The following is a 17,148-nucleotide window of genomic DNA, read 5'->3' on the forward strand; positions in this document are numbered from 1 at the left end:
ATTACTGCGTACCGGTAACAAAAACCGGAACCACACCCCATTGTATTACTCTAAATTCACTCGTTTGGAGTTGATGGATTTTTCTCCCCATGTTGAACTTGTCAGTATAAGGAGCTGGTTGCTGGAATGTACATGATGGACCCCCCCGGTTTTCTTGACCAGGCCAGGAAGGATTATCTTTTAGCTAGCGAGAGAAGGTTAATAAGCAGCAATGTCTTCTGAATGAGTTGAGATATTTAAAAGCTTTGTTTATGTTAAATTTATCAGAACACTTAATACACAAGTTAAGTGTGTGTTCAGCTGGCTTCTTACATAGAACTGAAAAAGAGAAACCATTGATGATAAAACTTCAAATATTAGTGAAATGCATCAAAGAGTGGAAGTGGGAAGATGGCAGCTGTGATATCCACAAGGGCAATAAGCTGTTTCTACTCCTTACTCAGTGAACTTTCAACACAGTGGTACTATGTTAGCATGTCTATAGCATCAATTCTTGCTCTGTCACTTGAAGAGTGTTAACTTCATACTTCCTACATGTTTGTGAGGTTTCAGTTGCACTTTGTCACAGACTTCGTGGTCTTGTACATGTGGTGCAGCCCAAGTGTTCAGATAGATGCCTTCCACCTCAGTAAAACTTAGGTGTGTACTTCCATGAATTGAAGCCTAAATTACTAAGTATTGATTATTGCTATAGTGCAGTTGTTGATGTGCCCAGTAGAATATTAAATGCACATCTCTACTAAAAGGCCAGAAGGAGGGGAGGTAGTCATCTAAAACAAAGGGCTTCTCAGCAGCCTTAGTACCACAGATTTGCCCGTATATGTCTGAAAACAAGGCAGCAGCAGTAGCAATCTCCCTGCCCTGAACTTACCACAAAGACAGATGGCCACAGCTAGGTGTCTTACAGGCTATGGATCTTCTATCCTTGGCTGCTTTTATTATTAGTGCTACATGTCATCGTAAGACTTCAGCTTTGTGAATATGACCTTTCTCTCATGTTTTTTCCATTCCCTGCTCCTACTGCTCACAAAACTAAGGAAGGTGCTTTTAAGAAGGCTGCCTGTGTGCCAGGCAGTTACTGGAAGTCATTTTTGTATTTTGATCCTACCCTTTTTCAGCAACTCTTTTAAGATGGCGCTTAAACTTTGCTGCAGTAAAGTTTTTTTGAAAATAGTATACTTGTAACTGGTATTACAGCCCAAAAAGCACACATAGTTTGACAGTAGCAAAAGTAGTAAGCCTAATTTGAGGTTATAGTAACTTTGAAAGATGAGGGTGTCACTGGAGACGTTTTTCATATTGCCTACAATCTGTGGCTTAAAGGAAATGGAAAATTTTGTCTCAGTGCCATGACAGTCAGTGCAAAGTATACTAACCTCCCCAGTGCTTCACATCTTGTACTGTCAGCAAAACTGAAAAACCTGCAGGGCTTTTTCGTGACAGAGTTTAGGGTTGGAAAGTGTGCTTTGACGTTTTGTAGAGAACAGAAGAGAACAAGAACTGACCTGGCTTTAAGCAACACCAGACAGAGTGCATAAAACACTGTTCCATATCATGTGGAATGCTTGCCTTAAACTTTTTTAAATGCAGACTGAATTTGCTGTTACGTATGAATTGTATTTGGTAATAACCTCAGGATGTTGTTACTAAGGACTCATCTTGCCTTTATTCATTTTCTCTGTCCATGAAGGAGAGCCTAACTTTAGGAAACCAGGAAGACATTTAATTACTGTCCATAGAACATTTTCTCCTTAGAGTTCTTTGAAGTCCTCAATCAGGAAGCTATTAACCCATAACATCTCAAAATATTTTTGTAGGAATTGATTAGTTAATGTAAGTGTCTTTGTACGCTGGCTTGGCAGTATCTAGAGAAAATGCAAACAAAAGTGTTACCTATACTATATAAATGCAATGGAAGGGAAGGTCTGAGAGATAAAACAGCAAAGCCAACTCAACTCTGAGCTTTTTAAACAGTGGTCAAGAAAGAACTTTGGCTTCTGCATAAATACAATAAATAGTTTGGTACTATTATAAACTCCAGTTTTGTTTATAAAACTGCTCTGATTTTTATAAAATCTTGTTCTGAAAGATCACAGGTTATACTTGCTAGTTTGCGCTTCTAAAGTACACATATATTTGGTCTCTGATCCTGCCCCTCATATGTCAGGTCATCTTTTTACGTTAATTGTCTTTGTCTTAACCTTGCCCTATAAAAATAAATTATTCCAAGTGAGCTGAAAACTTGGTCTTAAATTTACTTTTAAGGAGGTGGAGAGAACTGGTTAACAAAAATGTGATTCACCATAGAAACAGCTCAGCCAATAGCATATATGCAGTAGATTAACCATTCTCTGGTACTTTCATATTTGATATGAAACATAGCAACAAGATGATAGCTTGACAACAATAGCAGCTGCACATATCTTTCTTCCTTTTTTGAAAGAATTTTCTTGTGGAAAAAATAGATTCCCTGGAAAGTAATTTATATTACAAGTTTCATCACAAAAATTCTGTGGGTGGGTACAATAGGCTAGAAATTAAATCCGTGATTTGTATAATAAATGATGGTTTTGATTTGATATGACACTTCTAGTCTCTTACAAGTGACATAGCTACAGGCAATAGAATAATCTCTTTCCCTTGTGAAGACAAATGTTGTATCAGACCAAACCATCTTATATTAAATTACAACTTCCCGTTTTCTTACCATATGAAAGATTCATGAGACTGTTCATTAAGTAATAGCACAACCCAATTAAAAGGGTACTTCAGCCAAAATGTCTTGAAGATTTATTTTCTAATATCGGGGATGTAGTCAATTTATATAGGGTACTGCCATAAGAGGCCTCATCGGAATAAAGGACTTTTCCTTATACAGCAAGTGACGTGATTGTGGGCACACTGATTATCTCAGTTACACTGAAACCCTCAAAAGCAAATGAAATATGGTGATAAGAATCTGGTATCTTGACTTCATTTCTTGGTGGGAAGAGTGATACAGTACATGTGGCTGTTCTTACACAGCTATGTTCTCATACTGTTGTTTTCGTGTTTTGGCAGAGAGAAGGAGCAAGAAAGGGAAGAACAGTTAATGGAAGACAAGAAAAGGAAGAAAGAGGATAAGAAAAAGAAGGAATCTGCTCAGAAGGTAGGTTTTGATACCTAAATTCTTTATCCAGCTGGAGCATAAATAGTATTGGGGGTGGCAAGATGCTAAATTGTTTGTATTTTAGCTTAAAAACGCTATTGTTTAGTGATGCTTCATTAAAGACTATTTTTTGTATAATTCTCCTGGAACTTAAGCGTTTAACTTGGACATTTTTTCTGCTTAGTGTGTCACGTGAACTAAAATCATTTTTTTGATAGAAAGAATTAAACTTAAGTTACTGAATATGAGCTCTCTTGATCTGTGAAACTCGTGCTGTTTTGAGGTGTTTGAAGACAGAAACGCCAGGCTTTTTCAGTTCTTGCAGGAAAATTGATTAAATATATTTTAAAATAAGAAGATACTTGTTTGGGGGTTTTTGGTAAGTCCTTAAGGAAGTTTATGTGAGATATTTACTGCTGAGGGTTCCTTTTATTTTTTTGTTAAGTAACACTTGGGTTTTGCATTTTCTGTAGCTAATAGCACTTCTGTTGAAGTGTATCAGTTTGAGTTTGAGCCATGGAGACTTGATAAGTCACTGAAAATAGTTTTTGCTCAGAAAATGGGTTTGAACACTTGGTGTATTGAAGCTCTCTGTTTTGCTGAAAATCTATTAGATATTCTAGGAGTTAACTTGACATATGAACTTGAGTCTCTTGCAGCGTTATCTATATTTTTTAGTGGTAAAATTCTTTCTGTCTAGTTCTGGGCTTGCCAGTACAAGACAGATGTAACCATCCTGGATTGGGTCCAACAAAAGATCCCTATAGATGATTAAGAGACTGGAGCATCTGACAAATGAGGAGAGGCAGAGAAAGCTAGGACTCTTCAGCCTGGAGAAGAGAAGGCTTGGGGGATCTTATCAATCTATGTGTATAAATACCTCATGGGAGGGGGGTCAAGAATATGGAGGCAGGCTCTTCTCAGTGGCACCCAGTGACAAGGCACAAGGTATTGTGTATGAATTGAAATACAGGAAATTCCAGTTAATCATAAAAAGACTTTTTTAATGCATGTGTGTGACTGGGAAGCAACCACTGGAACAGGTGTCCTTGAGGGATTGTGGTGCCTTCATCTTTGGAGATGCTGAAAAACTAATTGGATGTGGCCCTGTGCAATCTGGTTTTGATGACTTTGCTTTGAGCTGGGGAGACTCCTGGGGGTGGGTGGGGAACAGGGTTGGGAACTGTGGACTAGATTTCCAGAGGCTGTCTCTTCCAACCTCACTGATTATGTGAAAATGAGAGCAAAGGCGGTAATTCCTTTCAGTAGTCCCTGTTTTTCAGTTGCTTCAATAACAACAGATACTATGAAAGATCAGATGTTACTCTGTAAGTTTCTGCTGAGAACAGCCAGCACTGATTTCAGTTAAATTTTGGCTTATCCATGGTCTTTTTAAATCTTGCTTTTTCACCAATTTGAGTCTTAACAGTTTAATTGAGGAGCAGATAAACTAGTGTTATTTCTGTTGTCTTTATCCAGACATTTGGCTCATACATTCCCAATAATACCGTAACACTCAGTAGCTACAGAATAATATTTCTTCAGTGTCTTTTTCCCTCAGTATTGCTGTTGTTTAATGTTGGAGTATATGGAGGAACCAGGAGGAGCAGACCCTGGTAAATAAGGCTAGTGGCTTGAGAATTATATGCTGATATTCAATGATACAAGAGAAACTTGAGAAGGTTGTACCGATTGTCTTGATAACAGTGTTTACTGAGGAATTGGTACTTTGAATACAAAGGACATTTGCCAGCTTTCCTGTGTGGTCCCTCACCTACTAAGTTATTCAGTATGATGGAATGGTATGATATTTTGCCAAAATCTTCGGAAGGGTAAACACTAAATAAGTTAATCTAGAGACCAAACTTAACAGTAATACTTTGTGATACCTATGAATAGCAAAGTAGGCAACCGAATGGGCAGAACATGAGAGAGAGAGAATGAGTTGGGTGTGTGTGTGTGTGTGTGTTTTCTTGGTGACTGTGGTGGTGTTCACCAAATAAGCAGTAATGATTTGGGGGTACCTTTCTCAAATAGTGTTTATATAGCATGAAACAATTGTTTCTGTCTGGATCTTCTGGAACTTAAAAAATAAATTTAAAAACATCACTTCAACAGAGGTTATGCAAGCAAATTCACAGACTAAATTCCTGTGGCTGGTGTCCCAGGGACTGTCTGGTAGCTTGTCAGAAGGCTCAGTTCGATTGCACCTCACCATTCATTATAGCTCCTCCTGCCCTGCTGATGCTTATAGGTTGTCCACAGAGAGATGACAGCTGTAGATCAGAGACACTGTCACATTTTCTCAGCTTGTGTATTCTAGATGACAAAAATCAGAAAAACAAATAATGAGTATTTCTCCCCGCCTCTTCCTTTTCCTTTAGTACTGGAGCATGAGAGTCACTCAAGTGCTTAACAGAATTCACTGTGTTAAGGAAGATGTATTTTTCTTAAGTAAAGTGAAAATTTGTGTCTTGGTACAGATGCAGTTTTGGTTCAGGTGCATTTTTATTGTCTTGGAGACTTTTTAGTATGTAATTCTGTGAGGTTATGATGCTTCAGGATTTGTATTATAGTTAATGTTCTGCTTTGCATATTGCAGTGTTTATCTTTGCAAAGTAAATGATGCCATAGCAATTCAGTGCAGTTTGTCTTTTTGTTCTTTACCATACAAAGGAGTTCTGGCTTGGTTTAAACAATAAACTGCTTTTTACTTGTGCTTCCATTATTGTACACTGCCACAGTGTGCTTTCCAGAATTATGGACTAGTTCAGCAATTTCTTTAAAGAATAGGTGTCATAGACCCTGACACATGATGATCTTTAGGGTTTTTCCATTATTGTGTAGTGAAACTCATGATCGACAGGTTCAAAACATACTACAATACACATGATTCCAGAGAGTATACCAGTGGTATGTTTTTCTCTACGGTAGCTTGAAATCTACTGTGCAGAAAGAATGTAGAAGTACAGCAAAGCCACATATGGAGTATGCTGGCCAGCACAATGGCTCACTTCAGTAATCAACTTCTTATTGCATTCAAGAGATTCTGAAATCTGGTGCTTTATAGGTATTGCTGGTACTTTTTGTAATTGTGGCAATGAATCCAGTAAGGTTTAGAATTTCTTCTCCTGGAAGAGATGTCATAGGACAGGTGAAATGGGAAGATGGCAGAGAGACAGACCGCTGTTCTCACCTCTGGTTACTGCTGTGGGAATTCCATTGATAACCCCAACAGTATGTGCTAAGGATACTCTCACAAAATGAAGTTTTTGTTATACTTTAACTGTAAACTTCCCCTCCAAAATCTGAAAGAACTGTAGTGCTATCGCACATGTTCATTTGTGCTTTGGAAGTCCGTGTTTCAAATGAGGATGGGGTGAATACTCAAAATCATGAGTGAAATAACTACTGCTTCTGCCAAGAAACTTTGCATCAGGCAGAGGTATTAGAGGAGCTGTAGTATTTTTGAAAACATTATATATGACTAGGAATACTGTTTAGACTTGTAGTTCATCAGCTGATTATTTTCATGCAATGACAAATACTGTTCTTGTGCTAGTAAATTAAGGTTATGATTTAGCTCGGCCTGTTCAGTGTGTGTTTTGAGGTTCTTAAAACTTTATTTACATTCTTGCTCTTAATTTGCAGGTCACAGATCAAAAAACCAAAGGTAAGAATCTTTCATCCTAGAGGGTATTTTTCGTTGACTTCAGCCAAGACTTGGAGCATGATCAGAACTGTTGGAAAAGGAAGGGGAATTATGAGTCAAAATGAAATACTTGAAGATGTGTATTCAGAAGAAATAAAAGTTGAGGTGATTAAAATGGAGAACCTAAAAATTACCCATGTTGTCAACATCAAAATACTTGAACAGGGAATGAGGATTGTGGCTAAAATAGGTTAGCTGAAATAATTTTGGTTTTGAGTTTTGCAGAGGTTTTAAACAAGTAACCAAAAGCTGAAACCGCCTATATAAACAAAATGGAAGACGGGGGAAAGTACTGCTTTTGGTGAGGTACCAAAATGAGTAAAAATGACTTGTTTTCAGAAACTTAGAGAAGTTCAGGCATGTGAAAGTCCAACAGATAAGGCAGTACTGATGAGCCAGCATTTTGAAAGTTAAGCTTATTTAGCTGATCTAAAAATATACTTAATCTTGATTTGTGCACCAGTTTTCTAAAAACTGTGCGGGGAAATTGCTATTATTGACAAAAGAGAACTAAGAGTAACTTGATTTTACAGCTAACAATACCTTCTTTTTTTGGGTTTTGGGCAATGAAGCCTATATAAGGAAATCAGAAAACCCTTACCAAAATAAAATGTGGTACCATTGTCTCACCAAAGAGAGACTCGCTTCTTTTTATTTCCCATTTGTAAGGGGAAAAGTTTTACTGGTTCTGCTCACTTTGCTGGGGAGGGATTTATGGACATTCCTTTCTTATATCAATCTTCAACAAACGCTGGAGTAGATGTATTAAATTCTCCTTGCCTTTGAAGTTTGATGTCGTAGCAATTACACCTTCTAGGTGCCTGACTAGGAATTTCTTTTGCTTTGTTTTAAAAAAAAGTACAGGGAGAGTGTGAGTAAGGGGTCACAAGTCTAGAGTCTCTTAAGCAAATTCTGCGATGGTGTTAGTTCTTCAAGGATATTTTTGTGGTTTTCCTTTTTTTCAATGTATAATACCCCTCAGAAGCAGCTTGTGCTTGCTTGTAGGGGCACCTACAACAATGAACTACCTTGGTGGTGACCAGCTGGGAAACTTAAGGCAGGCCCAATACAAACGTTGTATGTAGGACTGCCTTCTGGGTGAGAGTCAACTAGTACCTCCCTATTTCAGAGCAATACAGAAAGCTCAGATCTGTTAACTCTTGAGTCCAAGCGAATGTGGTGTTTTCCCCTGGTTTTGTTTGTTTTGGCAGTAGCCATGTAGCCTAGTAAACAGATGAAAACGTGGGGTCTGATTTCAGATCTCCCATAAAGATGATGCATAACAATCCAAAAAACACTTGGAAGACCAGGGAACAAGAGTTGCATGAAAAGCAGTTATATTTGACTGCTCTTACTTTGAAACGACTCATTGCCTGGGGTGGTATTCTTTGCCAACTTTAAGTTTGCAAGAAATTTGGGGCTTAGAGCAAAATACTTGCTGAGGGTAGAGTTTCATCCTGGTGTACGGAGTTGCACACAGAAGCGAGAGGTTTGCCACTACTGCTTATTCCTGCTTCTTTATTTCAATTGTTCTTCGATAAGGTTGAAGTTGCACAGTATCACAGAGAATGAAATTATGAAAGGAAAGAGTCACAGTAAGTTGTTAACCTAGTTAACACAGGTTTAAGTGGAAGAATTTCTGATTTTCGTTCTACCTGTTTTTCAGTGCCCGAAGTGACGAAACCAAGTTTAAGCCAACCAGTGGCTGCCAGCCCAATTGGCAACTCTCCATCGCCACCAGTCAATGGTGGCAACAATGCCAAAAGGGTGGCAGTGCCGAACGGACAACCGCCAAGCGCCGCCCGCTACATGCCTCGGGAGGTGCCGCCGCGATTCCGTTGCCAGCAGGACCACAAAGTGTTACTGAAACGTGGGCAGCCTCCTCCGCCATCCTGTATGCTCCTTGGGGGTGGAGCAGGGCCTCCTACCCCAACAGCACCAGGAGCAAACCCAAACAACGCACAACCAGTGACAGGAGCACTGCTGCAGAGCGACAGTGGGACTGCAACAGGCAAGTAGTAATAGTAATAATAATAATAAATAAATGTGTGTGTGCATGGCAGAAGAGGGATCGCTAGAATTGTGCATAAGCGTATCATAACAAAACTCTTCAGATTGCTTTTTGAGAGCTTACTTAAACTATTTTAGCATATAGACTTTTCTTTTGCTGTTAGCAGTGGGTGCAATTTTTACTGCTAGATGGAACAAGAAAGAGGGTTAATTTTTTAAAAAAATATGTTTTGGGTGGTTTGAATCAGATTCTGTAATGCTTTTTAGTCTGCAACAAGGTGAACAGAGTGCATGGATAAACAGCATTTTATGGTTGTCATTGAGTAGTTCTTAATAGCTTTTTAGGTTTCTTGGATTATGTGAATTCCCTATCCTGTCATTTTTTGTATAATCTGGTAAAACAGACATGTAGGTATCAGGTCTGCAAATGGCAGGTGTTGGTCACTTCTCATCTGGATGAAATAGATGGTCCTCTTGCTCCTGACTTTTTTTAGTAGTAATCTTGTTTTTCTCCTTAGATAAGAGTTTTTATAAAAAATGGAGGCTGTCCTGTTTTTAATTTTCTGGAAGATAATTTGATTTTTAAGATTAACTGTTTTATGAGCATGGGGAAATTATTACTGCTCCTGAATTGTTTAGACCCTTGAGGAATTGAAGTAACTGTAATATTTCCTTGTTAAGTTACAATAGTAGACCAAACAAAATTCCACTCAAGACACCTGCCTTTTAAAGAAAAATTTAGGTGATCTGAGAAGTCAAGGGCAACTTCAGTTCTAGTAATAAGGGTGTTTCAAGCATTTATTACTTCTTCTTTAAAGTCAAAAGAAGAAAATAAGGATACCATTATGTCTGAGTTTGCCTTCGAAAACCATGCCCAATTAATGGATGAGGTTTTTTTACCACAGTCTCGGAAAGCATAAACTTTTTAGGATTCTCTGTGGTTCAGAAAAGAAACCAGAGGTGACTTGGAACTCGAGAAGCAAGTAAGCAAGATGGGATGGCTGTCTTTTAATAAAGAGGATTCTAGGAAAATGAGTAATTCCATTTGTTTTCTGGTTTCAGTACTTGATTTCCTTTGTAGCAAATCCCAGTTCGACAGATTATTTATCTTGTTGTCTTTGATGTTCCCAATTTAATAAGGAGGGGGGTGAATTTCAAACTACAGTAGCAAAGTTCTAGCTAATCAGTTTAAAAATGGATCTCTTGGAGAAGGCTGATTTTAATAAAACACCCGAAACATGGGCGGGTGGGGGGGGGGGGAATCCACCCAAAGTCTTGCGGCTACATACAAAATCCTAGTATTATGTCAACATTGGTATGCCTTCATTGTGATTGTAGTAGACTGGCAGAGGAACCTTCAGGGTAGTGAAGTGTTCTAAAAGTTTTCAAATTTTCTCATTAATAGGACTTTTTTTCTCTCTTGGATGTGTACTATATGAGGACTACTTTGAAGTACTTTAAAGGCTTTTAAGTTCTGTGTAATGAATTTGACACCCAGTATTTGTTTTTCTGGGACTGAAATTCTATGAATTCTCATTTTCGCATTTAGTTTGATGGTGCATCGACAACTAAGATGTTTTATGGTTGTATTTTATTGATAGTGGCAACTTTTTGTGCTAATGGTTAGTTGCTTTATCTTGATGTGAGTCAGAAGTGTTGCCAAGAAAGATATGGGTCCTTCAAATCTCTCTCACCCCATCCAAATTTCTGCACCATGACACAGTTAACGGGGCTGGGGAGCTGACTTGGATTAAAATTAACCCAGGTGGTTTTTTAAAGATAATTTCAGTCCGGTGATTTACCAGCTCAGCTCAGTGAATATGTGCTGGCAAGTGAGAGTAGATGTGCCAGAGGAGTGGGAATGAGCAGGTAGACAAAACAAAGGCCAGGGCTGTTGCTTGGGGTGCTTCATCAAAGTGCTTATGGAAGTAGGGTGTTGCTATCTGTCTTGCACATCATTAATCCCATCTGAGATCCTGGCTGTTGACAAATTGAATTTCAGATTGGGCCCAATGCTGTCAGGCACTTACACACTGATACTGTGATTAATTCATCACGCATGAAAACAAAAGCAGGTTCCCAGAGGGGAAAATAATGCAGCTTATCTACTACCTTGGATCGTTAGATTTGCCAGATAGCTGCAGGTGATGTTGCTGAGGCCTTAATACAAAAAGCCATTACATAATCCTTCTTTTTGTGGATCTTTTTCTACCAGAATTTAAATGTTTCTGTAAGACTGCAACACTACTTCTCTGGAAGATGACACCAAATTTTACTATTTTCTTGTGGTAGTACAGGGGGCCGGGGTGGAGGGTGTTGTATATAATTCTTCCAATACCAATGATATTCAGGATGTGTGACACCAATTTTGGAAAACAAAGCTTAAATTCTATTGGTGAAAGTCTTTCAAGTTATATATAATACCTTCTCACCGGCTCTCACAGCAAAACTGCATCTTCATTTCAGGGCTCCATTTTCAATACTTTCATCCTTAAAAGTAGTCATTTGCTAATAACTTTTATCATTTTAGTCAGATGAGAAACTTGTTTATTGTCAATGTGTTTGTTATTAAGGAAGAGTCTGTTAAAGAATCAAGAGCCCTTACCCATTATCTTGAAACCATAAATTGTGAAAATTTTGTTGCCACTGTCAAATATAGCAAGAGGAGGCTGGTTTGGTAAAACAGCCCATCAATTTGTGCCCTACTATGTTATGTTAGCAGGTGTCCTAGTCGTAGTACTTTTAGAATGTCTTCACAGAAATGAAATGTGAAATGCTCTTTTAAAATCACCTGTGTGAAGATCTTGCTAGGTGCATAGCTGCCGATGCACCGTTCATTTGCTGAATTACTGCTCAGTTCAAAAGACAGCAACCTTGCAATCTTTCAAACTTGTCTTTGACTGTCCTCCTTAAGCTATTCCTGTGATCAGTCTAATCGGAAAGTTTTTAAACTGGGGAGAAAAAAAAGGGTTACTTGGTATACTGAAAAGATAGCCAGATACAAATATCAGTGGAGAGTCACACTTCCTTGCTGTTGTTACGTTTGCACTTGAGGTTGAGGCAACAGAAGGAACAGAATATGCATGGGAACTGCCTGGTCTTCTGGATCTTGGTGGCTAGGGGTTATTGGATGGAGACAAACCTTTGTTCATCAGTATTCAAAGCTTACAAGAGCATTCTAACCTTGCTGTGAAGTCTTGATCTTTAGTGGTGGCCCTCAGTGAAGTGGGATTCAGTGGGATGTTCGATGGTTAATCTAATTAACTAAAAGCCTGAGACTGGAACTGAAAGCTGATCTGTTCATCTTCTATTAAAAGTATTAGCAGCCAGAAACTGTGGTCATAATTTTTGAATTTATAATTTAGGAGGGGAAAAAAGTACCCATGCTTTTTAGGGTCATTCTGCCTTATTTTTGTGGAAGCTGTCATATGAGCCACATTGGCAGTAACAATATATAGTCAGGTATGAATACTGGTGCAAATGTTACTATGATCTTTATGTTCTGCAAAATAAGTTAAACTGGTTGGGTGAGGTAATTCAATAAGATTAGTCTGTTAGGGTTCAGTACATGGTTTTATAGAAGGGAACTTGCATGTTCCTACATAGAAATGGTAATTTGTGCAGCTTTGGACTCTTTCAATGTACAGTAACTTACGGAAATAACTTTGTTCATCACTGGGAACTTGTGATGAGGGCTATTTAGGGTCCCTTTGGTATTAAAAATATGTAGAAAAGTGAGTGGAACCCTATACAGAGAACAACACTGAAGTACTACTGGAAGATGTGGAGGATCGGAGTGATTAAGTGGATTGCAAGGGAATCTTGGGTGATGTTTTAAACTAATGATGATAACATGCCTGCATATATGCAGACGTGATGCTGCCAGCACTGGCTGACATAGGCTTCATCCAATGTGGCACTGTGTAAATTTGTTTGCTTTAAAACTATAGACAGATACCATGTCCATGTGAAGTCATGCTCCATGGGACATAATAATAGTTCACCACAGGTGGAAGAAAGGGGCCCTATTCGTTGTCATTCATGCTGCTCATTTCCTTGTAGTGATTCCAAAGCTCATTGAACTTGCAGGCTACCCTGTACAATGTGCTAAGCCAGCAAAAAATAACCCACCAAAAAGTAGGCAGTTTTGTGTTGAGTCAGTGAAAACAGTTGACTTAAAGGGCTTAACTGCAATCAGAACTGTCACAAATGAGAGGTGAAACTTTGGGAACTTGAAGTAGGTAGATCTGGTAAGAGAAAGAAGGAGAAGAGAGGTTGCTTACTAACCTTCATTCAGTAACAGAGATCAGCTTAGCTATGTGGAAACCAGTGTGTGGTTTTGTAGGGTAAAATGGCAGTGACACAAATGTGGGGTAATAACATAATGAGTGCAGCTTGCATGTTGCTACCTAGAAATGGTAATCTGTGTAGCTTTGGTGGACTCTTTCGATGTACAGTAACTTACAGAAATAACTTTGTTTCGCGAAGGGTTGAAAGAAATTACTAGTAGCAGAATCAACTTGAAAAGCACATTTAAAGCTGAAGAATCAACTCTTCAGCTTTATATATTTGTCAGATGCTTTTTGTCTTCCATCTTTTTATCTTTTGATTTGTAATAAATTGTAGTTGCTTTGAGTCGGTTGAGTAGCAGACCAGCAGCTGACTGTGTACACACACACATGCATATGAATGTGTGCACATACATGTTCTTGTTCTATATATAGTATGATTTTAAATGTATATTTGAAAAATCTACAACCAGTATCAGTAATATTCATTAACTGGGTTGTAATTACTGTGTTGAACTTACAGCTGGGCTGTTAGCAGAACTAGTAAATCAACAGTGAATTCAGATGCCCACAAAATGATTGGGGGTAGTTTGTTGAAAGAAATTTTTTATCTGTATTTTCAGTGGTGTTTTCCAGCCTGATGTTCTTTGAAAGCAGCTTTGTTACACATTTGAGGGAAGGGTTCTTATTAATGGAAACAGTATCAGTGGTGTCAAGAATGTGATGTTCAGTGCTTGTAAATAATATTGCTTATTAATGGTCTTTTTGGGTGTGGGTGTTTGGTTTTGTTTTTGTTTTTTTGTTTTGTTTTTGTTTTCTTAGATTCAGCAATTGGAGGTGCTGCTGCTTCAAATTATGCAAATTCCACTTGGGGTCCTGGAGCCTCCTCCAACAGCGGCACCAACGCCAACCCAACTCACATCTGGGACAAGGTGATTGTAGACGGGTCTGACATGGAAGAGTGGCCTTGTATTGCCAGCAAAGATGCTGAGTCTTCTTCCGAAAACACCACCGATAACAACAGTGCCTCGAATCCTGGCTTGGAGAAGAATGCTCTGCCAGGAAGCACCACTAGTAACAAAGGAAAAGGAAGCCAGTGCCAGTCTGGAAGCGCTGGAAACGAATGTAATCTTGGGGCCTGGAAATCTGATCCCAAGGCTAAATCTGTTCAATCTTCCAACCCTGCTGCCGAGAGTAACAATGGACTAGGTAATTGGAGGAACTTGAGTGGACAAGATAGAATTGGTCCCGGTTCTGGCTTCAGCAACTTTAACCCAAATAGCAACCCATCTGCTTGGCCAGCACTGGTTCAAGAGGGCAATTCTAGGAAAGGGACTTTGGAATCTGATAGTGGTAGCTCCAATGCACAGATTAGCACAGTAGGTCAGACCTCTAGGGAACAGCAGTCAAAGATGGAAAATGCGGGTGTTAACTTTGTCTCTGGCAGAGAACAGGCTCAAATTCATAACACTGATGGACCAAAAAATGGAAACACTAACTCCTTGAACTTAAGTTCACCAAACCCTATGGAGAATAAGGGAATGCCCTTTGAAATGGGCTTGGGGAACCCTTCCAGGAGCACTGACACCCCTTCACAAAGCACTGGAGAAAGAAAGACTGGGAGTGTTGGATCTTGGGGTACAGCTAGGGGGTCTTCTGGAACTGACACAGTCTCCGGACAGAGCAATTCTGGAAACCATGGGAACAATGGAAAAGATAGAGAGGACTCCTGGAAAGGAGCTTCTGTTCAGAAACCTAATGGGTCAAGAAGTGATTCTTGGGATAACAATAACCGGTCTACGGGTGGTGGGTCTTGGAACTTTGGCCCTCAGCATGCAAATGAAAGCAAATGGGGTGAAGGGAACAAATTAACATCTGGGGTCTCTCAGGGAGAATGGAAACAGCTGTCTGGGACTGATGAACTGAAGATTGGAGAATGGAGTGGTCCAAACCAACCAAATTCTAGCACTGGAGCATGGGACAATCAAAAAGGCCACCCTCTTCCTGAAAACCAAGGCAATTCCCAGGCTCCCTGTTGGGGAAGATCTTCCAGCTCTGCGGGAAGTGAGGTTGGAGGTCAAAGCACTGGAAGCAACCACAAAGCAGGAAGTAGTGACAGTCACAATTCTGGACGCCGATCATACAGGCCTACGCATCCTGACTGTCAGGCAGTCTTGCAGACTTTGCTAAGCAGGACTGATTTGGACCCCCGAGTGCTTTCAAACACTGGCTGGGGCCAAACTCAAATTAAGCAAGATACCGTGTGGGATATTGAAGAGATGCCACGGCCTGAGGGGAAGTCTGATAAAGGAACTGAGGGGTGGGAGAGCTCTGCCACACAGACAAAGAACTCAGGGGGCTGGGGCGATGTACCCAGCCAAAGCAATCAAATCAAGTCTGGATGGGGTGAGCTCTCAACCCCAACAGAGTGGAAGGATCCCAAAAATACTGGAGGATGGAATGACTATAAGAATCCTAATTCTTCTAACTGGGGAGGAGGAAGACCAGAGGAAAAATCATCATCATCTTGGAATGATAACTCTAGTAAGGATCAGGGGTGGGGTGGACGGCAGCCTAATCAAGGATGGTCTTCTGGAAAAAACGGTTGGGGAGAGGAAGCTGACCAAACAAAAAACAACAACTGGGAAAGTGCAGGAAACAAGCCAGTGTCTGGTTGGGGTGAAGGTGGGCAAAATGAGATTGGAACTTGGGGTAATGGTGCAAATACAAGCGCTGCTTCAAAGGGAGGATGGGATGATTGTAAAAGAACTTCAACATGGAATGAGACGGGTCGACAGCCCAACTCCTGGAACAAGCAGCAGCAGCAGCAGCACCAACAGCAACAGCAGGAGACTTCTGGTTCCTGGGTTCCCCCGCCCCAAACTCCAAGTAATGGGCGACCTCCAAACCCAAACTGGAACAGTGGACCACAGCCAGCTGCCCCCAAAGAGGAGGAGCCTAGTGGCTGGGAAGAACCTTCTCCACAGTCAATCAGTCGAAAAATGGATATTGATGATGGCACTTCAGCGTGGGGAGATCCTAGCAGTTATAACTACAAGAATGTGAACCTGTGGGACAAGAACTCACAAGGAGGACAGGCCCCACGGGAGCAGAGCCTGCCTACTCCAATGACTAGCAAATCACAAGCATCAGGTAGTAGTCTTGTTCCTTTCTTTAGCAAGCTCCTCTATATGAATGTAACCTTAACGCATGAAAGAGGCTTGTGTAGCCTCCAATTCCTAATAGTTTTATTCCATAAAGAAAACAAATTTCTTATTTGAATACTTGGTTCTGTATTAAAGTGTTTATAAAATTTGAATCAGTCAGTCCTCTGCTTGTTGTGCCTCAGTAACGTGTCATCTGAATACTGGCTTGCCAGTAAAAGAAAATGTTTGTTGGTTGACAAATCTGCATATTCAATCTAAGCTCTGAAGAACAGTTTGAATTACTGAATCATAGAAAGATTTAGGTTGGAAAAAACCCTTTAAGATTATAGAGTCCAACCTAGCACTGCCAAGTCCACCACTAAACCACATCCCGAAGCACCGCATCTACACATCTTTTAAATACCTCCAGGGATGGTGACTCAAGTACTTCCCTGGGCAGCCTGTTCCAATTCTTGAAAACCATTTTGGTGAAGAAATTTTTCCTAATATCCAGTCTAACCCCCACCCTGGCACTAGCACAGTTTGAGACTGTTTCCTCTTGTCCTATCGCTTTTTACTTGGGAGAAGACTGACACCCACCTCACTACAACCTCTTCAAGTAGCTGTAGAGAGCAATAAGGTCTCTCCTGAGCCTCGTTTTCTCCAGGCTAAATCTTAATATTTAATTATTAGAGAAACTGAGAGAAATTCGTACAAAAACTTTTTGCTCTGAAACACTCGGTTAACACTTGAAATGGAGCGAATCTGTGATTTAGGTTTTTAGCTCAGTTTGGCTCTACTGTATTGTAAAGAATACTTAGCAAAATATTTTTTTTATTTGAA

General features: G+C 39.8%; 1 protein-coding gene across 7 annotated transcripts in view; it reads left to right on the plus strand.

The window, feature by feature from the left end:
* The first annotated feature begins 2,989 nt into the window (after positions 1-2,989).
* TNRC6B (trinucleotide repeat containing adaptor 6B) overlaps positions 2,990-17,148 on the plus strand; it is a 60,262-nt gene continuing 46,103 nt past the window's right edge. For all 7 annotated transcript variants that reach the window (XM_040595781.1, XM_040595782.1, XM_040595784.1 and 4 more), the window contains exons 1-4: positions 2,990-3,148; positions 6,800-6,821; positions 8,527-8,871; positions 13,982-16,312. In XM_040595781.1, coding sequence (XP_040451715.1) covers positions 3,005-3,148; positions 6,800-6,821; positions 8,527-8,871; positions 13,982-16,312 — 2,842 coding nt within the window. In that variant the 5' untranslated portion in view covers positions 2,990-3,004. The remainder of the gene's footprint in view (positions 3,149-6,799; positions 6,822-8,526; positions 8,872-13,981; positions 16,313-17,148) is intronic.

The sequence above is a fragment of the Falco naumanni genome, chromosome 5, assembly GCF_017639655.2.
Source record: "Falco naumanni isolate bFalNau1 chromosome 5, bFalNau1.pat, whole genome shotgun sequence".
Lineage (NCBI taxonomy): Eukaryota > Metazoa > Chordata > Aves > Falconiformes > Falconidae > Falco > Falco naumanni.